This window comes from Andrena cerasifolii, chromosome 14 (genome assembly GCF_050908995.1).
Source record: "Andrena cerasifolii isolate SP2316 chromosome 14, iyAndCera1_principal, whole genome shotgun sequence".
NCBI classification, from domain to species: Eukaryota; Metazoa; Arthropoda; class Insecta; order Hymenoptera; family Andrenidae; genus Andrena; species Andrena cerasifolii.
This window is the reverse complement of record NC_135131.1, coordinates 4,741,858-4,767,548: the sequence shown is the minus strand read 5'-3', so window position 1 is coordinate 4,767,548 and position 25,691 is coordinate 4,741,858. Positions and strand designations below refer to the sequence as shown.

Below are 25,691 nucleotides of genomic sequence, written 5' to 3'. Positions count from 1 at the left end.
ACTTTGTTACCTAACTGGCGAAATGGCAGCTAGCATTCCCCAATTTTCATCTCTATTTATGTACACGGTTGAGTTTGGTCTTTTTTTGGAGGGAAAGCATTCAAATGCTTTCAGTGATTATATTCGTACAAGCGACACGAGTAAAATTTTCATTTTAAATAATATAAAACTGCAACCACTTGCTTCGTGCTCTCGCGTGAAAAATGTCGAAATAAAAAGGCACCCCAAGCATTATCACATGGTCCACGAGACCCACCCTCACATATAAAGGGTTAATTTAAATTTCCTTAGGTTCCAATTGAATTTAAACTAACCCGAGAAGAATTCAAGCGAATGCCATCGGATATTTTTGCCGAGATCTCCCAACTTCAAAAAGACTCGAACGTGAAAGCTCGTAATCGCGGAGAAAGTTTTTCCATAAAAACTTTCGGGATTATTTCTTTTAATTTATAGGCTGCTTCGCCATAAAGTTTTGATTTTGAACATGTGAAATTCTTTTCAAAAGAGTTGCTCTGAAACTTTTGCAGGGAAACTTTCCAATCATTGCATCTTTTACAGCTTTCAAATGATCTGCTCTTGGATTTTTTTTTTAAATTACTTTTTTCGTAAGAATATATGCTTTTGCCTTCATTTTAAACAAAGAAAGAATTACATTTTCTTTCTTTAAAGTTTAAATATTCTTCTCGTGAGTGTTTATCGTATTAACCCATTTATTATTTTCTGTCAGTGCGCAAGATTTCTTGGTATAATCATTGGCTTAGTGGCGTTAAGGGTGCCTTTTTATTTTTGTTACGGTCCGAATTGATCGAAGCGTGCCTAAGTTGAAAGCCTACGATTCAAGTTACAACACTAATGGTGCGCTGCGATAAAATCCGCGGGCACCGTCAGTGAGGTTTATCTCGCCGGGACAGTGGCATTTTTCTACTCGGTGCAGGTCCAGCGCGTTCGTATATAAATCCACAAATACGGATGAAAAATTATTTCAAGTCCCTTGACGTTTGCACTGTATTGCAAATTATAAATTTCACTCGAATTCGTAATAGGAAAAAAAATTTCCACAAGGAATTAACACAGCTTTGATAAGTTCCGCTGTTATTAGTGCGTGTGTAAAGCGCGACTGCCTTTGAAAAGCGGTCGTTTTTAGGAGTTTCAAGTGCGCCTTTCGTTGCACACTGCACACACAGAAATGGTTGTGCTTTCTATAACTTCGTGAATTATAACGAATATTTCCCTGCTGTAGGTTACCGTTGTTATACCGAACCGAAGGTTTGGCATCTACTTACTGCAACAAAGGGGGGAAAGGGGCTTTCAGCGCTTGAAATAAAAATTGAAATTTAAAACTCGGGTGAAAATGAGAAAGACCAGTGTAAGGAAGCCCGATACGACGTACGAATTTTTCCATACGCATTCTTAGTTCTATCTAGACAATAATAACAGAAAATGTACATCATTTCATGGAAGAAAAGAAAATATAGTAGTGCAGGTACAATTTGAAAGCCACAGTACAGTCGCATCGGTGGATTCTTTTAGAAAAAACGGTAATATAGAAGGTACTGGGCAGTGCAATATTTTCCTCCACTAATTTTATCCATCTCCACACAGAAAAATGTTAGTAAAAGCTCCAGAATGAGTCTTCGGACTTTGCAACAAATAAAGAAGTAGTAGTACTTATAATTACATGGGTAATTCTACGTGAAGATAGTCTACAGCTTGATAATAATATCTATATACTTTGTGTTATACATTATCAATAATACGTGTCCTATAAATAATCATTATATACCTGTATATCTAATATTATTGATAATAATAGTAAATACGTATATTTGAGGTGTCGACTATAGTCGAGGCATAGTATACTGATTGCTCAAGGCCACTGAGGGGTTATCCCCCACCATCTCGCTTCCGTACACAGCATCCCATCAACATCGATTCCTCTCTAAAGGATGTCGAGTTCGTCAGAGTGCTGCAGCATCGTAAACGTACCTTCAGATGCGGTAACGTTATTTACATGCTCCTTCAGGTAATCTAATTAAATCTCTTAACCGCCTTTTCCGTTTCCCCCTGAAAGCCTGAACTGCCGGCATTCAGTATATCGCTCTCTGACTCCTTGCGGTTTTGAATATTTTCCAGCAGATTGCAGCCGCTGCGGGCATAATCATATTTAACGTCTACCACCCAAAAGCCTCGTAACCATACAGCGTTATTACTGTTAGATATAGGCATTGATTATGCAAACAGTGCTGCCCAACTTTTTAATCATTCATTCGTTTAACAAATTTTGTACACTGATGTACAGGTATAGTGCTGCCGCTTGTTAATTACAATGCCATTGCGAATTAGCGACTGCTTTGTGTCTATTGCTCGATGAATCGATTAATTGCGTGTCTTTTACAATCGTTTCAATTCGAAACGAGCCCAAAATGCAATCCTGAGATCCCGAGTTAATTTAACAGTATTCAGATTCTGTGAAAAGGCTCGACTGGGAGCAATTCTGAGTTGTGATGGTCTCAGCAAAGTTTTATTTGGTACCCAAGTGAGTCAGGATATAGGCCACACTCTCGGCCAATTCTCTAAACAGTGAACCAAAATGGTTTCTTGTGAATCATGGTAAGATGAATGATATTGTTCTATTTCATGTTGGTTGCCCAGCAATTGGATTAGTATTCTCAGTGATTGTGCTCCAATTTATGAGCAATATGTCTTTGGACCTGTTTAGAAGGTACCTTTGGCAAGGGATTGCTATCCGAGCAACAAAAGACGTGAACAAGATGAGGTGCGGCCAGAAAGCAAGGCATACTCGTGGAGTCCATAAGTCTATCACAACACCATGTGTTTTCCATTATATTTTTCTACTTTGTTACAGTTCCCAGCATTCAGGGTTCAGAACTGGAACTAACGCGCGTCACGCGCCTCCACATGGGATCGTACCTCTGCATAGCTTCGAACGGAGTGCCACCAACAGTCAGTAAGAGGATCGTCCTCATTGTTCACTGTAGGTATCCTTAACTCCTTATGGAATATACAGCTAAGTAACATTCTAAACCGTGTTACACTTGAAACTTATCTGAAAAGTCGAAAGATCGTCAACTGAATACGAATACACTAGAGTCCCATTTCCCATTTCCCATTTCCCATTTCCCATTTCCCATTTCCCATTTCCCATTTCCCATTTCCCATTTCCCATTTCCCATTTCCCATTTCCCATTTCCCATTTCCCATTTCCCATTTCCCATTTCCCATTTCCCATTTCCCATTTCCCATTTCCCGTTTCCCATGTCCCATTTCCCATTTCCCATTTCCCATTTCCCATTTCCCATTTCCCATTTCCCATTTCCCATTTCCCATTTCCCATTTCCCATTTCCCATTTCCCATTTCCCATTTCCCATTTCCCATTTCCCATTTCCCTTAAATCATATTTATTTTTGTGTTATTAAATTTCTATGGCTCTTCTAAAAATAAGGAATGTATTTTGCGACACTTTGGCCGTTCTTAAATCCCAAGTTGTCAACCTGGGAAATAGTAGAAAGACTTTCTATCGTCCGTCGAATGATTGCACACTTTGTGCCAAGAATTTATTAACCCACTGCCCCGCGCGTAGCTACGAAAAATCTTGTGTCAAATAATCACGTGACCATGCCAAAAAGGCGCTCTGTCAGAAAGTGTAATAATGTAAGATGGCGGGGTAGTTTTGTCAGTGAAGGGCATCACATATGCATACCAGAAAATACGATTTAAAGTCTCGCAACGTGGCTGTGGATCTCCCCCGAATGCATACGGTAATGACGCCACTTGGGACATCGTGAATGGCGGATTCAGAGGGCCATTGTTTCCGTGGCTGCAACGGCGCCTTAAATATTTTTCGCCGTCGGCGGGGCTCTGCGACAGCAGAGTCGACCTGTCGACGCTGTCGCGGATTGATTAAAATAAGGGTGCTTGAAACGCGGACTTTCGCGGCGGAATTGCATCTGACGATAGTTCGCAGGCGATCCGTTCGTGTGAACTACTTTTCTCTTTCAATTAATGCGAGCCAGGGGAGTCAGTTTTCTTAATCGTTTCAGTTACTGACGGATCGATTTAAATTCCTAGTTGATATTGAATTAAACTCCATTTAGACGGAGGGTAGGTATAATCTTAAGTTTTTCCTCTCCTTAAATTGTTGGAGTCTTTCTCAGTTTATGGAGGATGCTTAAAATTACTTGTTCCCGCGTTTTTCCTTGTGTTACGATAGAACTGTCGTAATTATAATTTTGTTTGAAGGGAGGATAGTATTCTTTTGAGAATGAATGAATTAATTCAGCATAAGTGTTTTTAAAAAATTGGATTCTTAGTAGAAACTACAAATCACTATTATACATTATTAGCATTTCAAACACGAAATTACAGTATTTAATTCATTCATCCTTTAAACTGAAAGTTTTGTTAATATACTACTTATGTAGATGGATGAATATTTCTATTTTTGTTTTTTATTAAAAGACTAGCTTTACTACTCGGTTTCGCCCGAAATTTAGATTCTGATTTTATAAAAGAAAAATATTTTTTTATTTTTTTTTTGTGAAAATAGTCGCATTCGTCTGGATTAGTCAAGCAAAGTGAGTTGAGGCACATTTCGTGATTGCAGAGTTTATCATTCGAAAGTTTTTAGGCGACAGATAAACACACAAACATATAAAAGCTTTCTGCTTTATATATTAAGATGGAAAGTGTTCAAATAAAAAAAAAAATTTTTTAGTATGCACAAATTTGCCAGATTTTATACAGACGAACAAATAATATAATATGTAATGGAATTACGAGGGTGCTATTCTTCGTACTAGTATCCGACACACGTCCAGTTATGGGGTTTTCTTTTCGTAGTTCAACCGATGGTTTGGATCGAGAACCAGTTAGTCGGTGCTTACGAGGGCCAGACGTTTACATTGGAATGTCACAGCGAGGCTTATCCAAAACCGATTACTTATTGGACGAGGCCATCGAACGAAACGATCGCGAACGGTAAGTCTGAACCTTTTCTTGAAAAGAAAGATCTAATTTTCGCTCACCGATTCACTTATTTTTCAAATTACACATGGGCACCGTGAGAAAAACATGGAAAAAGAAGCTCGCTCAAACAACATTCTATCTAATAATTCACTCACAAGCAACTCAACCTGCGAATGCCTCAAAACTCACAAATTAAACTCTGATTGCTTAGAATACAATACACCATGAATAATACCTACATTACACTACAATCGCGAAATATGCAAAGCAATGTCCAACACCATCACTCGATAACACAACGATACCTAAGCCAATTAAAAACAATATTTTTTAGGCGAACTGTACACCTGTTTTATACTCGATTGAAGTATACATTCATGCTTGCTCTTATCTCCATTCCCTCGAATGCAACAGAAACACTCAAACGCACTGTTTTAAGTATTTCACCCTGTACACTAAAATCAAAGTATTCCCTACAGCAGTGTTTCCCAACCTTTTATCAGGGCTTGAAAACTGTTACAACATCGATTTCAGTTCTCCAAATGGTTATGAAGAACCTTTATTCTGAATAACTGTTATGAAGAACCGTAATTTCCAACTATTATCTGTTTCGGGTTACGGTTTCTATTTCCCCCCTCATATCGGTCCCATAAACGTCATTTTTTCGGTCCTATATCGGTTCCGAAACGGTTCTAGAACCAATTCTTGTATCGACTTTCCTCTAATTGCTGTCCTTAATTACTATTGTAGCTGTAGATTACTGTACATGCTCATATTTTTTACAAAATCCTCATAGAAAACAGGGAAATATTTATACATATCCTTGATTTCTAATAAAGCGATTTTTTTAACATTATTAACTTATAATTATATCCTGAAGTACCTATTTTTAATGTGTTTTCTTTACCTCATTAAATTTACCTTATGTTACACGGGGGAGTGGCGTCGCAGGTTATTTGAATATTATAAAAACTGGACAGCCACTGATTTTGATCTATCGACTTCTGAGACCTCTCACGGCGTACCCCCAAAAGTTTCACCGCGCACCCCACGTTGGGAAACACTGCTCTGCACTAGGTACCCCAACGGCTCTGCCCAGAAACTGGTCTATCCTCTTGAAGCAGAAAAAGCATTCCCTCTATTCTTCTATACATACGAGAATATGCGAGACAATCGACGCTCTGAAACGCAGTTTCTTTTTACTCCCCTTTACCTCGTAACCGCGACCGCCCCCGCTGAAAGGCACGACGCGAAATTTCCGTAGGAGTAACGCTAACGCGGGCTTCCTCTAATTGTCCCCCGGCCGACGTCGTTGTTTCGCTTTAAACGTAGCCTAGACCCTTCGTGATAAGTGTTAAAGGGCGAGTTAAGGTGCACGTACGGGGAGGAGAAGGTTAAGGCGCGTGCGTGTCGCCTTATTTCGAGCCCGTTAATTGATAACACGGCCCCGGCGGAATTAATAATAACCGCGGCCGCGCGATACCACGCGCCCGTATCTTAATCCTCCTTTCTGAACATGAATTATTAGCGCCGTTAATTGCCGCGAATAGTGTGGAAGCATTTACTTCTGGATTAATTGATACGTCGGGCCGGGGGCCGCCGGGCCGCGGCAAACTTTTCCCCCGTGGCGTGACAGCAACTCGTTAGAACTTACAGATTGAACGTAAACGAAACGAAACAAACAAGACAGACGCGAATGAAAATGCGAAAGTGTTGAGAAGCGATACAAGCAGGTGGGAGATTGGTTCGCCCCGAGGAACAATGGAATTTCGCGACTTCTTTATTATTCTCGGACACTCTGCTATAGGAATCTCCGTCGTCCCGAGCAACTTGCTTGCGCAATCTCGACGCGGCTGTGCGCGCTGTAAAATTATTAAACAGACGATATTACTCGGGAGATGTTCTACTCCTGATGTTACATACTTCTTTCTAAAGTATGCACCGTCCGCAGAAATTCGCGTTAACGTACTCCCCAGTGTTCCTTTGCATTAGTTCCCTCTGCCCTAGCGTAGCCTGGTTCAGTTGCCGCGCCACCTTTTATTTAAATGAACGTAAGGGTACGCGCACGCTGAGTAATTGTTACTGGAAGGTACGAGCGGTGCTGATAAGTCGCGAACAAGTTCCCTCCCCTGTTCTTGCATCGACAGCGTTACAGCAGCGAATAAAACATCGCGGCAGACGGGCACAGACGTCAGCTGCGCTGCCAGCCCGGATGACGCTCGCGCGAATAACGTGGCCGCCGGTGCATCCACTTCGCGCCGTTTCATAACGCTTAAGCGAGCTGCCGCGGAAATAGTAAGTTTACTGCCAGCGAGTTTCTTGTTATTTGAAACTGCCGGTGCCCTTGTCGCCGTAGCTCCCTCGGAATAAAACGAATTAGCTCTTTAACGAGCGGCAAGTGCAATTACATGGCGAGGAAATTAGAGGCGTAACTCGTGTGTACGTGCGCGATGAGCGGCTTCATCAAACACCTTTTCACTGTGATCATCAGGTCTGAGAAGGAGGGGACAGGCGGAGGAATGAAACGAGACTCCCGCGAGGGCGCGTTTTTTCCTTGAGACCTGCCTTGGTAGAGTGCAGCAGTGGTTCTCAGTGGGTGGTCCATAGCGTGAAAGCTTGAGGATTCTCTGGGCTTTGCGAGCACCCTCGACTGAGCTGCTTTGTAATTGGTGAATGCTTAGGATTCTGAAGAGTGGTGTGAAGTTTTGACGAGGCTGAGAACCACTGCGCCACGGCGCACACCCTAAGATCCTTTCAGGGGAATGACTGAAAGTTTGGCTACAAATTCGCAAACTGTCTACCAATTCTGTGGAGCCTCCAGACATCTAACTTTTCTAGATCGTTTAAGACGACATTTTTAATATTGCTAAATTGTTTGGTGTTACTGGTGCACGGTGCTCTGCAGTTGGAATACAATCAAATGGCTGTCTGAAGCCACCCTCCTAACGACTATTGCGGTGACGTGGTTCTTCGGTAACTTCGAATGGCCATTTTACTTTGTTCCGATTGTAATCGCGTTAAGCACCGCAGTTTCTGTTGAATTACGAAGACTTGACGATGCATCGAATTATTTATTCCACGGAGAATTCACCTAAACAATAGGGGGGGGCATCTTCATTCAAAACTTTAACGCAGTCAGTCATAAATAAACGTGTACACGCGCCGAGGAGGGGCTTAATTAAATTGCAGAAATTAATTACTGATGTTTTATGCCACCCTTTGCAGACAACAACTATAAAGTCGAAGCAATTCCAAAGGAGTACGAGATAACCATGAGGCTCACCATAAAGTCCGTGCGACCTCAGGACTTTGGGTCCTTCCGATGCGTGGCCACCAACTCATTAGGTGAAACTGATGGAAAAATTAAGGTTTACAGTAAGTACAGTGGACTTTCTAATCACCAATCGCAATTAAATGTTCACACTCGCTGATTTGTTTTCCAATTCGAACGACTGCGCGTGAATTAAAAAAGAATGCTTCTCGGCACTCGAAACAAGACTCTGTTCCTCGTTCGAGCTACTATTTTCTGCTGCCAATTCTCTGTGGGAGCCTAAATGATTGAAATAATGTAAACTTCTTGCCAGCTTTATTTATCAATTCGTTGCAAAGATTTCCCTGGCAAGGGGCATCACCCAACTGTTACACGCCGATTTTTATGAGGTTTGCGTAGATTATTGTTCTCGAAAAAAATATTTCAAATATTTTTTTATCGGCAAACCCAGACCATATCTAGAGGGTGAAATCAGCCCTTAAAGTTCGGGGTGAAATATCTCTGACACTATGCACTATAGAGAAATATCTTTCAGGCAAAGATGATGTACTTTTTTATAACCAATTCAACCACGTAATCAGATTCGTTCAATTTGTTTAAACAATATATTAAAAAATTAGTATTTTTTACTGAAATTGATTAAAAATGATCTCAAAATCACGTTAAAAGTGTCTGAAATATTCGTATAGCCTCCTTATCTGCATATTATACATCGCTCAAAAATTTCTAAATGAAAAAGAAAAAGCAGACGTCAAATAACCGTTCTTCTTATTATCATATTATGAGGCGAAGAATAATTTCGTACATTTTGCTCAGTTGTGCTGCTTTAAACAAGGCTGACATTAATATTTTATGGTGAGAATGCAAATCTGCAAATTTGCAAATTCGATAAAACTTACCTTCACCAGTAGCTGTAAAAATGTGGGTACCTACTTATCAGCAGAGTCATCAGCTTTCCGCGCAAAGTAGTGTGCTTTGTTTTCATTCCATAATCGCGGCGTATTTTCGATTAGGCAGGCGCGTTGAAACGAGAGATTTGCCGGCGCAGTTAAATGGATTTATTTTTGTAATGATTTATTCAGCAGCCGTAATTGCCCAGCAATTTCATAACCGCCCGCCCATCGGCCAACTTTTCTACTTATCAGTCGGCGAAATCCTCTCGTTATCGTAACTTCTGTTAATTACACGGTTCTACAGGCACTCGATAATATCGAGTCGAGAATGGTCCCACTTGAATTTTGTCGGGCTCCCGGAGTCGCTTAGCTCGGCCTTTTCGAGCCGCTCTGTCGCAGTCAATTAATTCAACTTAATAAATGCCGCTCTACTTCAGGCATTGTTTTAAATCGAAGACGGGCTTCCGCCAGTGCGCAGAAACGGCCCGCGGAGCTGAGCGCACGAAAGGGAGCTCCCTTGCCTGCGGAGCTGCAGTTGACACAGTCTAGATGTTGTTTAAATTATGTGCATAAACAAGCATATTGTAGTAGGCAACAGTTTACTGTACAACTAATCTTCATGCGTTCATATTTTCGGAAGAAAAATACTAAATGAAATAAAGATTTGTAATTTATATTTTGTACGGATTTTAGTTATTCTAGTTCTTTTTATTTATTTGGTTTTGTATAAAGTATATTTTATTTTGATATATTTTTATAATTCCATAAATATTTTAAAAAAACTGAACATTTTTAAAAGAGGTACTATTATTTATTTTCTATTTTAATTATATTTTTGTGAAAATTCGAAAACCGGTTTAACCGGGTTTTGGGGAATAGTGGAGTTTGAAAACCAGTTTAACCGGTTTTTGGGGAATAGTGGAATTTGAAATCCAGTTTAACCGGTTTTTGGGGAGTAGTGGAGTTTGAAAACCAGTTTAACCGGTTTCTGGGGAATAGTGGAATTCGAAAACCGGTTTTTTCAAAAGTCGGTTTTTGTATAAACCCCTATTTATTATAACGTGTACACATTTTAGTAATTTGATGTTTAGTTTCTCGTTTGCTGAGATAAAACGCAAAAATTCAAGCTCGGAGTAAATTGTAACATGTTACTACATTCTCCGCTCTAAATGGTGACAAAGCAAACATGCTATTTGCTGACACACCGGAAAAAAGATGTTCTAGACGAACAACAGAACAATCGAGAATTCAAAAAGTAGAAAAAAGTATGAAAGCAAAAGTAAAGAAACTGAAATTTATATAAAAAACTGTTACACTGGGAATTTTTTGCTTATTTTTACGACGAACGGTCAGAAAAATGCAACGATAAGAATTTTTCTGGGTGAAATACAAAATTCATGATACTAAGTATTAACTGCCCTATCATAAAATTGCATCTTTCGTGAATGATACTACAAGTGTCAAAATGCAATTCAATTTTTATCCCTTTCCTTCCTCAGTACCTAGGTAATAATTTCTAGTGTGTGATTCAAAAACCTCTTTGGGATAGGGTGGACTAATCAGAAATGGAAGAAAAACTTGTCACAGACACAGCTCTGAATAACTGAAATACAATAATATAATAATGCCATCGATTGCAGTAGCGTTATTTGAGATCTGAGTACTTGGATCCAGGATAAAGCGAAACGTGCACCCTGTGTATGAGCCACACACTACAGTGTTTTTACTAAACGTCAGAAATATAATGTAATTGCACCTAGGGTATCATTATCAGAAGTCACGATATTAAATTATCGTTTGTAATATGAAATTACAGGGTCTCTCCGGTAATTGAAAATTTTCCTAAATTAAATACGCCCACCATACATACAAAACGATTAACGTTTACATAATTGCGCTGCGTTCACTGCATCGATAATTTTCCCGTTCATTATTTGCATGGCACGCAGAATAAGGTTTCAATTTCCTTTAATGCAATTGATTTTCGGTGTATACGACACGTTGAAATGGCGTTTATGAGGTAGGTATACGCGGTCTTATTAGCGATATCATGTTATCAATTACACGGCGAACATTTTTTACTTGCTGCGAACGTTTGCCGGCGTTTCAAACAACTCGACAACTTTGGATGCAAAAGAAGCTAGTGCCTTTACGGCAGCTTCCTCTCGTTAGCTAACGACTTTAGTCGCGTAATTTGTTCGAGGGTGGAGGGGGCGTTAAAAACGCGCCTGAAACCGGAGGCACGGAATTTCAGGTAGCTTTAGATTATGATGGATCGTATCACATCAAATTTCCCAAATAAACGTCACGCGGCAGTAGAGGCCTGCCAACGCAAATAGATCCACTCCGTTGGCTGTAAATATCAACTTTCGAATGAATTGATTCGTGCTTTATCTAACGAGAACCATAACACGTGCCATTCGAATAATTTTATACCGCGTGCCTATTCAAATCGTCGATGTACTTTTACCCTCCCCTTTTCTGTGTATATAGAGGTGAAGATTCCAATCTCCAATAAATACTCAAATAAATCATGTAGAAACTAATTTTGGGGGAGAACCTGGTTTAGAGGATACAAATTTTCGATTTTTTTTTTACTTTAATTAATAGTATTACTCTTAGAAGATATTCTTAAAGTTTCAGAGTGAAATTTGAACCATTAAACTTAATACGATTTTTCTCAAAACAACATTTTTCAAGTTGGTGGGAGAGATAGAAAAAAAAAACTATATTTCACCGATCAATTTTTCCCGGAGCTTTTTAGTTGAATAATAACCATCCATCGTCGGTGAAGTAAAAGCATTTATGAAAAAATTGAACGATATTTTTTGCACAAAAACGTCTAAACTTTTTCTTCAAAACCGTAACTTCTCCTTTGAAGTCTTAGAATTTTTTCAATTTTAGCCTTTTTTGTTTATTTTGTTAATACCTCGACAAGTAAGTTCATAAAAACTAAGAAAAACATCGGTGTGTTTATTTTGGGGCGAAAACTGAAGCGTCCATTTTTCACGTCACTTCACAATTCCTGTGGCGAGGTACATCAATGATTAATAAATTTCCGCGCGGTGATCTTGAAATTTTTCGATTAAATTTTGTTTCGTATTGTATAACTATATATTAAAATACCCCCAAAGTTTGGGGAAGATCGACTTTATTTCTCCGTATTAAAAAAAATTGCGAAAATCTCCATTTTTCAGCGTCTTAAACCACGTTCCCCGCTTAATCGTACTTAACCAACAAGCCCCCAAAATCCTTCGCCGTATACTTCATCGCAAGCTATACCCAAATTCGCTCTAAATCTTAATACAATAAAGCCAACTACCCAAACTGCACTCCTACACTTTTTATTCCAAGCAGAAATATACATGATCAATTGACTGAATCACGTACGTAGAAATCATAGAAATCCTTATCAATCCAGCTCCCTGAAACCCCCCCTGAAATTCGCTCAGACACCCATTGTAACCGCAGCTCGACCACCAAGGTACCTGCACTTTTTCATCGCACATGTCCAATGAACGCAACGAGTACATCGGTTTGCCTCTTGCACGCGACTTCGTTGGTATACGATTAAACCGCGAGCCGTCCATTCAGAAGCTTGGTCCCGATTCCACGTGATAATTAATCGGCCGCTTGATTAGAGTATCGACGAGGGAAGGAGCCTGGAGGGCAAGGGGTGGGACGAGGGGGAGATGGAGGTGTGGAACAAAGGAAAAAGACCGACGAATTTAACGATTGACGAACGGCGAGAAACAGGGACCAGCTCGGACGGGTACTTAATTATCGATAATTGTAAATCAAGTGCGCGACAAGCCATGCACAAGCGTCACCGCGGCTTCCACGAGTAATTGGCCCTGCCATCTAAATTGAATGGGCCACGCTCCATTGAAACGCGCCCAGGAGCCCCGCTCCCCCCTGCTTTCTTCAGCCCTTCCCCCGCCACCCCCACCGGCTCCTTTCTTTTTCCCCGTGTCGCCCACGGTTAACAACGTTAGCAATAATTAGCGGGTGGAACGAGTCGCGGGTTACACGCTTCATTAAAGTCGATTAACGTCGATGGAAGCACCGCTCGAGCGCGAAAAGAGCGAATTATCTGACAATGCCTTCGGTGATGGCGGGGCGACGAAACGGGGAGGCGAGGCACGACGGGGGAGGCATTTCGAGGCACCCTCGAATTCTGGAGCACCATCGCCACGTGATTGTTAAACGAGGTTGGGAATCGTAAACTTATGTACCTCACTCGAGTTGATGCGGAGTGTATCGTTTTTTTTCTTTTTTTTTTAGAAATTGTTAGCCTCCATAGAGTGTTTCTTTGAACGCTGATACTATACGGATTATCTTTAAGGGGGAGAAATTGTAACGCACCACTGTAACGGTCCGAAATGTAAGGGTGTTTTCGGGAATTTATTTCAACCAAACAACGCGAGTAAATCAATGTATCGATTAGTATAGTTAATCATGTACATATCGAAGGGTAAGAAATTTTTTTTTTCAATCAAATTCATAAATCCGTTTTCTGTATACTCTTCGTCAAAATGTGCGCCGCGGCAAAATCGCGCTTGTCGCGTCGACAGTGCCCAGGCCATGTGGTTAACCCGAATACAAAAACGCAAAAATTTTTAAAAGCCTGCGTCTATTACGTGACGATCAAAAGGAATCAGTCTTTCCTCTTTAAGACGCATCTTTGACTTTTTCGATTCCGTTGAAATTTCGGTCACCGATGTCCCTCCGAAAATATGCTTACAAATTGCACAAATCCCATTTTTCCTTCAACTCGCTGTATCTCCGCAAGGGATAACCGAAACATCGCTGTCTTAGGCTCATTTTAAAGCGGAGACTCTGCCGATTTTTTTAAGTTCCACCGGAACCCGCTACGACATTTTTTACCTGTGACCTTTTAGTTCGAAGTTACTTACCACCACTCTAACAGTAACTGCCCCTCGCACGCACCATTCGCTCAATTTGACGGGTAAGGGGTAAAAAACAAGGAATGCGTAGACAGAGAGGCAAGGCGCAGACAGAAAAGTGCAACCGAATGCGGAGAAGAGGCGGTATTTGTAGTGAGAGTAAACGTTACTGCGCGGTCCGGGGTGGAAACAAATGCAATTACAGCGTCGGAATGGAATTCAACAATGCAAACCCGTACAAACAATGGGCAAGTTTGATCATCGAACCGCGGACGGTTTAATATTTACCTAGAGAAATCGGCTATTGCGCTAGGCGCCACGTATGCGCGTTAAGATTCAGCCCCGAGTCGGCCGGCGGCGCGAAACGTTGAACAAGTCGATCGCCAGTTTGCCACGGAGCTCGCAAATAGAAGCGAATCGATTCTTTTACAACCAATTAAGGAGCGTACCCCAGCGTCCGAAGTCAGCCGACTAAAATAAAGACATCCACCCGCGCATACCTCTCAGCTGCACTTTCACAACAGTCTCTTGACCTATCGAAAAACGATTTGCCCAGTTAATTGATCCCGGTCGCTAAGACACGCCGTAAGGGCGGTATAAATTACTCCAAGATCCCGATCTTCCGGTAGTTACGGGATCCCCTTAAAAAGCGATTTAGAAAAAAAAAAGAAAGAAGCAGGGGGGGCCGGTCAGGCAATTTGCGCGGGGCCGGATCGATGGTACCAGCGGAAAGCCTTCCTCCGGCTCTGTCCTTCGTTTCCGAATTACCGTATTTAATCTCCCATCGACGATCGGAGACCTACCCCCCCCCCTACCAGCCGTCGAAATGTAAACCCTTCAAACGACTCTCCCCGACAAATCCGGCGAAAGAAGGACGCCGAATGGCGGACCGCTGCTCCATCCCTGCAGTGGTCACGAGGAGGGTGGACGTCGATTTTTCGAGCCGCGACCGCGGCCACCGCAGCGGAGACAGGTCGCTGTCTTTCCGAAAAATAGCAATTAAGGGAGCTGGGATGCTTTCGTGTGGGTTCACCGTGATTCCAGCTAGATCGTCGCAACGCTGGAATGAATATCGTCGGAATGGCCCCCCTCACAACCCCCCGGTGGACGTTTCGGCGGGGCGTGCAAGTGACAGGGCCTCTCTCGATTTTGCGGGACGCCAGCTGGACGACATTCCAATACGTCAAACCAGCGGAGAGGAGGAGAGGGGGGGGGGGGACGGGCATCATGTGGAAAGTCCAATCGCTTGGCCGATTATTTTTCCGGTTATTACTCGCGGACATCGGGCCAGCAGCGGTATCTGGGTGCGCCCATTTCCGCGCGGTCCGCTCGCACGTGATCTGACGTAAAGCGGCTTTCCCGCTCGCTGCAGTTTGACGGCCGTTAAACCCTTGCCTGGTACACGACCGGCAGTGACGAGATCCAGCGCCGTTCATCTTTATTAATGAACAGATCGGCGATAATGCGTTACCAGCGGGGGTGCAACTAGCTGTTACGTTGACGGGAGTCGATATCCTGTTGCGGTCCTCCCGCGCGGGCACCGACGCGCGGATTTGGCCTATTGATTCGCGAACAAATCTCGGGATCCCGGCCCGCGGCCGGCAGGGGCGGAAAATAATCGATGGTGAACGGGTAATTGCACGGTAATTTGGAGTGATATGCACTTTGTTTGGCCGCGGCGAGGAAGCCGGGTGCACAGGCAGATTGAATGGGGGTTTATAATTGATGATATAGCTGTGTTGGCGGAGCTTTTGCTTTTGTTCTAGCGCTGACAGTGTTGGTACACGGTGGGTGGGTAGTTTGATTTTCATGCGCGCTTTAAGCGTTCGTTCCTCCAGTCCCTTCGTCTAGGTGTTTTCTGCCGTTTGAACTCAGACCGCCTGGGGAAATGTGCGTGGGTTCAGTCAAAGTGCCTACAGCTTACTGTCCGCATGGTTTGACGTAGCTGAAGGTTTCGAGATTCATGGTTACACGGGAATAGATCTGGCGATTTTTATGAGATTCAAATATGATGTAATCTAGGCGAAATTAGGGGGGGTTTAAGTCATCACTTCTCTGGTTTCGAGTTTGTTTAAAAAGTACAGCAGGTAGAAGTTTGCAAGTTTTGTGTATTTTCATGACAACGCGCAATCATTGTTTTGAATGTACGGATTCGTTCTTCTTGTGTTTTAGTGCGTGTCTAAGTGGCTAAATTCTTTCTTGTACCAAATAGTCGTTTCACCTTAAGAATTAAAACTATTTGGTACACATACGATCTCAGTTAGCAATCAGCGCATTTTTATTTTAAAACAGACTCTCTGTCCTCCTCTAAATATCCATTGTTGTCAAACTTTCATAGGTCAACCATCCATTATATCTCCAATACTGCAAGAACAACAGGCACAGTAGGATCCTACAACACACTTGTTTCAATACACGCGGCATATTGACGAAATGGTTCCAAACGAGCTTATCACACGAATGAATATGATCCCGAATCAATTGATATCCCATTACGAGGCACTGCATTGAATCATGACAATGGCATACTGAAATCTGAAAATCCGTTGAGCTGACCGCATCAGATGAACAAGGGATTACGATTAATAAAGTTAAACCCCACCAACCTGGTTCAACTTGTCTCAAGATACAAGTATAATAAACTAAAGATTCGATATAATCCCAAGAAGAATGTTAGAAGTAATAACTATTGTTTGAAACATGTAGACCTCTGTCACTTCCTCTTCGCCCCTCTATTCTTACAGTATGTTGCTAAAGCTGCCGTGAAGAATGAAGACATTCCATGAAATACACTCTCTTCGAAACGTATACAAACTGAGAAAATGGCAGGGACGAGTTGAACGTTGAACCTAGCCCACCATCAGTTCTTTAGACGTCAGATAGAATCACTGTTTTAATATACTCTTTGTCGTAAGTTGCAAGGAGATGCTTCTTATGCCAGGGCGAGTTCTTAAAGTATGAAGTTGCAGATCTCAACGTTAAAGACTTCGGATGGTGAGCTCCGGGATTAAGTACGAAGCTGGGTCAAAGCTCGAGCCTTCAGCAGAGCTACGGTAAACTAACGGCGCACTAAAGCTAACATTGATCAAGTAACAGCGCAGCGCGTGTAATGCTGGATTTATGTGAAACTGATAAGGGGATGTCGGTTCATCGATTTCTGTTCGGAACCCCCGGACGAAAGAATACGCGAGCTCTCCGCCGTTTCTTCCAACGGCGCCGCGGATCTCTCCGTCAGAATTTTCATTTAAAACGACTCGGGACACTTGGCGGGTAACTTAATTAAGGCAACTAAATTATAACGCCACGCTGATGAATACGGTGAAGTTAAGTTTCATTACAGCCTCACTTGAGATGGTAAACTTTCTGTAACAACGGCTCTCAGCTGGTCTTCTGGAAAACTTGTAAAACATTCGCGCTTTGGGGGGTTCGTAGAAGTTTCGGCTTTCAATCAGAACTCCAGTGAACAATAATCAAGCCTCTAATTGATCAGTTAGTTCTGGAAATACCAAAAATCTAGTTATTCGATCAGGGGTAAAATCGAGTATCGATTACGCTCTGCTATCGCATTTATAACAGATGTATCGTGCCATTAATCACCCGTGACTGTACCTTATCTGTGAAAATAAAACGCATCGCGGTGTCCCCCCCCCAAATTCACATAGCTATTATCAACACAGACCTGGGCAAAAGTTGCTTAAAACATAAAATAAAATATAACATTTACATTTATAATTCAGATGAAAATTATTTCCTTCTTTAAATGTCAACCAAATCAACCTAAAAGTATTCAATAATATTTTATTCCAACCAGATAATACACTTTTATTCAAATAATTCTCCTTTGTTCAAGAAATTCAACCTGTTCCAGGAATCGATCGCCCGCCGACGACGCGTAGGCCGAGCACGAGGCGAGACTCGAAGAAAGCATGGAAGATCGATCACAGTCACGAGAGGAAGACAGCGGGCATGAAGGATGAGCCGATGCTGAAGGGTGTCGATGACGACGACGAGCAGATTGATTTCCAATCAGCGACAGCCTCGTCGCTCTTTCACCGGCATTTGCTCGCGAACCTCGGCATCACGGTGGCCGCGGCCATCCTGGCTGGCGGATTGTCGACGTAGGCCCTCTCCCGCGGTGACAATCTCGCCCAGGAACTGATTAATCCGCGCCTCTCAGTGCGACTTGGGGATGGCCAGCCGCAGGTACGAGTTACGCGGCGGCAACCACGGGGAACCCGGCGGAGACTAATCTTTACGGGACATCGAGGACCGGCCAGCTAGAAGTTCCCTCCTGTGTACACGGAAGTTCGGGCAAGCAACCCGGGAGCGCACGAAGAAATTAGCGATTCCGCGGTATCCCCTACTAGCGAAACGTGAATTAGTAAGATAGGGTGTGCGCGCGCATGCACCTTCCTCGAAGAACTACAACTTTCATTAGGAGTAATCAATTTCAGCCGAGTGCATCCCTATATATGCGTTCGAACGGCGCGCCGCCCTCCGCGGGATGAGAGAGTATCGCTTTGTATTGTGTTTCTCCCCTGGCGTGAGTTTCGCACGTTCGGACCAACGAATCATTTCTTAGATGTATATTTTTGTACTCGCCTTTCGTTTCGCCGCCGTGCTACGGGAGTTCAGACGTCGAACAGCAGTGGTTTGTGCGGAGCCGCTTTCGCGAAAGTGGCGGTGTAGATAGTTGATGGAAAATTCGTCGATGTTGATGTTCGATAGTGTTTGAATCGCTTGTGCAATAATAATAGGAGCTTGCGAAGATACACTTTAGGGTGGTCCTTATTTTTCAACTTTAAAATTCGTATTGCCTGACCATCTTAAGATCTTCTATTCAAGAATAAAAATATCCTGGTGCTTTTTATTTGTATATTTTGATATGTAAAGGTCGGTCAAGGACTTTATATTTCGCACGTGCCACAAGTTTGGCAACTGCGACTTCCTATAACTGTCACTTGTCAATTTTAATGGAACGGGGTCCATGTTTATATATCAGAATCCGAAACTTTGCTTTTAATCCATGTGTTTAACAGCCTGAATAGAATGCACGCCGGAGTTTGCGTCTGCATTTGATTCGAGAGCTGCTGATGAGGGAAATTTAAATGTGTATATAAAGCCTTATGCCGCAACACAATACACTACACCGTTTACTACTACCGTTTCGTCTATGCGTTGTGTGCCCGAATTTTAATGTTATACTCTCACTTAAAAGTTAATAAAATCATTTTCTGCTTATTGCAAAAATTTCTATCAATTTATACCAAAGTAGTAATATTTCATTGCCATTCAGCAACCTATAATCCTTAATATATTTTAACAAAATTTTAGGCGAAATTCTTTTACAGTATTTGGAAGCTTCTGAGAGGGTCAGAAGGAATTTTTAAAAATTTTGATTTTTTACCATACATATAAGGACCACGCTAGTACACTTCTATATTTTCGCTTCCTCAATGGCTACTGTTTCGTTTGAGGTCGCTACATCTTGTCCACCCAGTAGATACCGATTTGTGTTTTTGCATTATAATCGAATTTCTGTGAAGGAATTTATTTATGGTCTCTCATGTGCTTGGTTTTTCAACACTTTATATAAAAGAAAGCATTAATACTCCATGAGACCTAATAGCGTTGATTAATTTGTTATAAAGTATTCCTTAGAAACAATCACTGTGTTTCGAATTTTCTACGTGCGTGTCGTTTGCGTTGAAGAAGAATGTTGAATTAAGTGGAACACGAATTATTAACATTACAAAATTTAGAGGATTACGAGTATGCAGTTTGAGTGTTTCAGGAGATAGTGTCTGTCGACAGAATACCCTTAATGTAACGTTTTGGGTTGTGTGATTTAAGTTACGCGTGGTTGCAGTGCAGAGTGATTCTGCGATAGATGTCTGATCTATAACGGACTGCACTACTTAAACAAAAGTATGGTGCGAAGTCCAGACAGAGGAGCTTTCGTTTGACTTGGAGCTTTGCAAAAATGTCTGACTAATCGTAGAACAGACTCCTGAAACTGGTGGCTGACTTATCACAGGCTGTTCTACTTGTATCGAACACGAGGAGGATACAGCACTTCTTGTTTGGTGCAAAGTTTTATGATAATTTTATTATATTCAGAGCTGCATATTTACCTCGTCTTCGTTATAATTAATAAAAAATGGCTGGATTCACTGTATAAGGAACATACTTCAAACACCATTAAAAAGTTCTACGAGGGAGGCTAATTTATTTAGAATGTGATTTTTTTAGTTACACATTCTGTAACGAATATTATAATATGCAGGACTGTTCTTAAGGGTTTACTTGTTTACCAGTACTTATCAAATGATCAAAACTGTTTCTCTTTCTACTTCTGTTAAGGGGACTAGGCAGTCAGATCGCTCGAAAATCAAGAATTTTTTGCGAATTAATTACAAGGAGATGAATACAAATTGTGAATAGTACTTTTGGGTACTATACTGTTGGGTATTGCTTTATATTATAAGCAGTAAAAAAGAATTATTTGAATAATATATACATATGTATGACAGCGATATGTAGGCGTTTTTTCTAAAGCCGCTGTAATTTTGCAGTGATTCAGAAATTGAATTCTGAAATATTCTCTGAAATTTACACTTTGCCCTGGCCCCCATTCTGCCCTGAACCTTTTAAAAAAGATAAAAACCCAAATTAAACAAATGGCAGCTGTAAAACTGCAAATTTTAAAGAATCGCAATTTTTCGCCATTGAAAAGAGCCATTTTATTTCTTTTTTTTGTCAAAATAGGAGTTTTCACAGACTTATGCGTAGGTTAAGGTCGTAACTAGACATGTTTCACATATGCCCAATTTCTTTCAAATCGATTTGTACCTCCGTTTTTTTCGCAATCACTGCAAAACGAAAAGGAAATATGATTCCGAGAAAAACGAGTTTAAAGTTTCGAAAGAGGAATCTAGTCTACCCGCGCGCGCGCAGAAACTGTGTATGGCGCGCTCGACCTTTTCTTTCGAAAAACGCAACACAACAAAATCGAGTTTCTGACTGCCTAGTCCCCTTAAGCAAACTAATCATGCAACTCCGTAGAAATGCGATAATCTATTTCAAAGTCACTCTGCAGAGCCATGTAAACAAGACTACGTTCAAGCATTTGCATTGTCGACGAGTACAAGGGCGATTGATGATCTCGCATCCTTCCAAGCATTCCTTTCCACGGACGCGTTCGTGAAATCCCCAAGATTAGGTAACGATACCGTCGCAGAGATAGGACGTACGAATTTAATGTATAGAAGTATGTACAACGACGATCCGGGTAATATTTTCATGTACCCCAACCACCGATAGCATCACGCAGTCCCCTCATTCTTCGAATCGTCGTTCGAAACAAGGTAGAACAGTGCAAGTAGAATGAATCGTGTCCACGTATTGCTAACGTTGCCGTTACCTGTTGAATGCAAGTATGACGACCATCCTTCCGTTTCGAGGCTTCGCCGAGGCCTCCCCGAGCTTCGGTAAGGACCGACGAAATCGTTGTCACGCTCGCCGACCGGAGACCGTTGCGTTCTTCGATCCAGCTTGGCGGTCCTCATTAGTCCAGCTTGCGCGCGCTGTGCGATGGCTATCGATATGTATCGTGTACATACACATAGAAACGTGACACCCAGTAATCTGTATATGGCGCAGATGATTGCTTTACGACGCATAGGATAAGCGATATTGTACAATAATTAGCGAGTGTATGATAACGGTAGACTAAGCCTCAGGGACGTGTAAATACGTTAACAATAAGCTGTAAGACGATGTTGTATTAGGTTTTGCATTTGTGATCACACTTTTCCCCTCCCCTGTAAATACAATGTACTTTATCGCATACTTGGGCAATAAATGTTAGACAATCGTGAGCGTAATGTGTCTCGCTGGTGTTTGCACCGCTTGCGTAATTGTGCGGGACCAACAGATCGATGTTCATACGCGAGTTCTGTGGCCGAAATGTTGCATAACTTACGAAACGTTTTGGTGTAATATTATTCTTTGAAATTTTATTTCTACAGTGATCTTCGTGCTCGTCATCAGACCGAGGAAGGGACATCATTGATACGAATAGTTAGGTAAGGAACACTCGAGCTCGTTAACGACACCCACCAACATCAAAACTTCGAAAAAATTTCATCCATTACTCGACTGCATAGCATTCGCAGGCCGTTGAACATTTTCCTCGTGTTTGATCACATCCCTTCGCGAGCTCTCATAATCGCGTGCGACTCAATCGTGGAGTTAGTATTTCATAGAACATTGCTCCGTGTACTACTAGTTAATTACTAATTGAGTTAATGTGTTTTTGCGTTAAGCACAGTATTTTATCGAACACTGTTCCGCGTAAGAATAATTGAGTTAGTGTTTGTTTCGCGACACAGTAATCCTCCGTTATGAGTTCGTCGAACCGGGCTGGCGGCGGGCTCATAGTGTGTAGCGGACATGATTCCGCGCGGCCAGTGGCTGTGTCGACTCTTTCGTTTTCTCTCGCTGGTTGTCCGGTTCTCTCTATCTCGTCCGCAGGCTTTCAAGAAATGGTGGGGATAGTCGCCGGACTGTCAACGGGAGGAAAGAAACGGACTCATAACGGGGAATTTCTGTAGAGTATTGTGGAAACAGGAACCCCCGTGCCGTAAGAGGGGCCCCGGACTAAGGGACCACGGGATAGTCGGCGTAGCTGTGGTGGTTAACGCTGCTGATCAGCACGCAGGAGGCTCGGGTTCGATTCCCGGCGCCGTGGTGTTCCCTTTTTTCTGTATTTTATGGAGAACACTGTTCCGCGTAATAATAATTGAGTTAGTGTTTGTTTCGCGATACTTTATGTTCTTGAACAAAATGATTTCTTTGGCGGGCATAGTTACCACGAGGAAGGTACGAAGTACTTATGAATAAGTAGCATTCATGCGCGTGTTTGTAAAGTATATATTTAGAGTGTTTAATGTATAATGGGGTTTGCTGATGGAGGCTAGGGTTTAGTTCTAAGTAGAGTTGAAAATTGTTAAACAATTTTAAAGACATATGTACGTATAGAAGATGGTCATCGCTCGCAGTGACACGGTCATTACCACACAATTTCAAAACGCTTAGCTTAGCACTTCGTTCTGGCTGTTAGAGAAGCCAAAATTAGTTTGCAACTTTGTTGCAGCGACACGGGAAATCGAAATTCACATTGCAACTTTGGCATAACCGTCAGAGCACTCTAAAATCCATTTGCAACTTCGTTCCTCATTTGAGGGGGCGAGAAGTTCGTATTGCAACTCTGTTAAATTTTCTCGCGGAGCTAAATATCAATGTCCAACATCGTGCATCATCTTAAATATAGAAACTGCAGACTTAAGGGTAGCATTCAGAATAAGTCAAACTTATATCGAGAAAATACTGAAAATCTCGCTGTATTTAATTTAAAATTCAACAGCTATTAGCATTTTGAAGGTATTTTCATTGTGAATCGGTAACGCTGCATGCGACATGAAAATATAATAGGTGTAAGCCAGACCTAAGCCAGACCTAACCCAGAGCCTTCGATTTCTGATAAAAATCTGCATTATACGTTAAGTCACCCTTCATCTCTTCTCTGCTTTACACCCCGTACCAAAAATCTACATGAGAAATTAAATTTTTCCTTTACCTCATCCGTGGTTGTACAGTCCCTTACAGTTCACCGGTATTATTGAGCTTACCTGTTAAGACAGAAGGATAAGTGCAAGTTGGAACACAAAATTACATTGCGTGATAGGTCTATCCTATACCTCGTCTGTACATATACTCAATTTCTGCACAGACGACGTATAGAATAGACCTATCACCTTATGGGACTTCGTGTCGCCACCCAATCTGTGTTACCGACCCATAATTTCAGGACTGAATTTAGCGACCTCTGTTCATGAACAGCGTCCAACTCAGCAACTACACTGAAATGTGTTGAAATGCTGAAAGGTGCTGCGTACTTGTATACGTGTGACTTGTTTAGAGAGAGAGTTTGACATAAGAGGTTAGGCTTTTGTTACGGTATGCTTTGGCTCGGTTGGTCAACGACTCACGCGGGTTTCTCTCCGAAAATCCATTTCGTGGATCAAGACACGATGGCGTTCAGAAATGGCATTTCTTCAAAGCCCGTGCGAGCTATAAATTGCAAGATGACATTGTTTATTAGCACTTTGCGTACCCTTGCTAACCCTTTCACGTATCGTGCGCCGAAAAAAGTATTAAAAATTCACGCTGTTACTGATATTCCCACAAGTTAAATGCACTGTTTAATCATTCCAGTGAAGTAATAATAATTGGATTCCGTTTGCCCCTAATATTAGTTTACCGCCAACACTGAAATTTACAGTAACATCTAATTTTAAAAGTCTCGCAGAAAGTTGCATGATGCATGAGTGTCTTAAAAGTTTGTCTAGCCCTGAGAAATTCATCGGTTCAGTGAAGTGTGTGCATGGCATAGTGCATATTATCTCGTGATTTCTCAATTCGCGCATCAATTTCATCGATTACTGGACCATGTGGGAGGCCTTTTAATTTAACAGGATTCCATGCAGATATACCCGTTACTTAGAATTTACTTGATTGTTACTTGATTGTAGAGTCAGTGCCTGTGCCTGCCAAAAAGTGTTTCATAGAGTACCGTGCCTCTACGTGTTAGTGATGTGAACGCGAATTCCCATAAGGTGATAGGTCTATCGTTTTAGCCTATACTTCGCCGATGTTAGTAACTAAGTTCAACTAAAACGTATTTATACATTATAAATAATACTACGTGATATGTATAAGCATTAACATTAATGTATCGAACGATTAAACATTGAGAATAAAAGAGAATTCAGTCGGCGCAGAAAATCATTTGCAAATCCAAGGCCAAATGTTACAAATTGCTTGATATCTCGAGTTCTATCGATTATAGTTAATAATAATTTATACTGGGCGGTTAGTGTAAATGTTGTTAACATTATTTGTCACAGCAATAGCCACTGGAATGGATATTTTAGCCGAAAATCCATTTTTGCCGAAGAATTCGCTGGATTTCGCAATTGTAACTAACCGTCGACCTTGTTTTCATCGGGGGACATCATTCCTCGAAGTCTACATAAGGAGCTCACAGATCTTCATGTACTCAGTCGTCGTCGGTCCTCCGGACTTGAAGGACCTCGGGGAACCCTGGAGCTGCCGAGCCACCTGGATCCACTGGACTTCCTGGGGACCTGGTTCTTCCTCCCCCTCCCCCCTGGAGCTGCCGAGCCATCTGGATCTACTGGACATCCTGGGGACCTGGTTCTTCCTCCCCCTCCCCCCTGGAGCTGCCGAGCCACCTGGATCTACTGGACTTCCTGGGGACCTGGTTCTTCCTCCCCCTCCCCCCGGAGCTGCCGAGCCACCTGGACCATTCGGAACTGCTGCACTTGCTGGGGACCTGGTCAGGATTTCGCCCCTCTGGCCTGGGTTCGTTTATTCGCTTGGTGCTGATGAAATTTTGGGGTTCGGTAAGTCATTTAAAATTTTATTGTTTTGCGAATGTCAAATTTGATTTCTTCGGTCGTTTTCCATCATCTGTCCTATTTGCATGCATACTTTCGAGAATTTTGCGCGAGTCCTTCTATTTTGTGTATTTCTTCGATGGGTTTGCA

The 25,691-nt window shown here is 42.0% G+C and overlaps 1 protein-coding gene across 1 annotated transcript in view; it reads left to right on the top strand.

Moving 5' to 3' along the window:
• The window catches only part of LOC143376317 (neurotrimin), a 139,969-nt gene extending 118,038 nt beyond the window's left edge, over positions 1–21,931 (top strand). The window contains exons 5-8 of the mRNA XM_076826482.1: positions 2,867–2,995; positions 4,862–4,999; positions 8,213–8,362; positions 17,927–21,931. Of these exons, the coding sequence (XP_076682597.1) occupies positions 2,867–2,995; positions 4,862–4,999; positions 8,213–8,362; positions 17,927–18,180 (671 nt within the window). The 3' untranslated portion in view covers positions 18,181–21,931. The remainder of the gene's footprint in view (positions 1–2,866; positions 2,996–4,861; positions 5,000–8,212; positions 8,363–17,926) is intronic.
• The last annotated feature ends 3,760 nt before the right edge of the window (positions 21,932–25,691 follow it).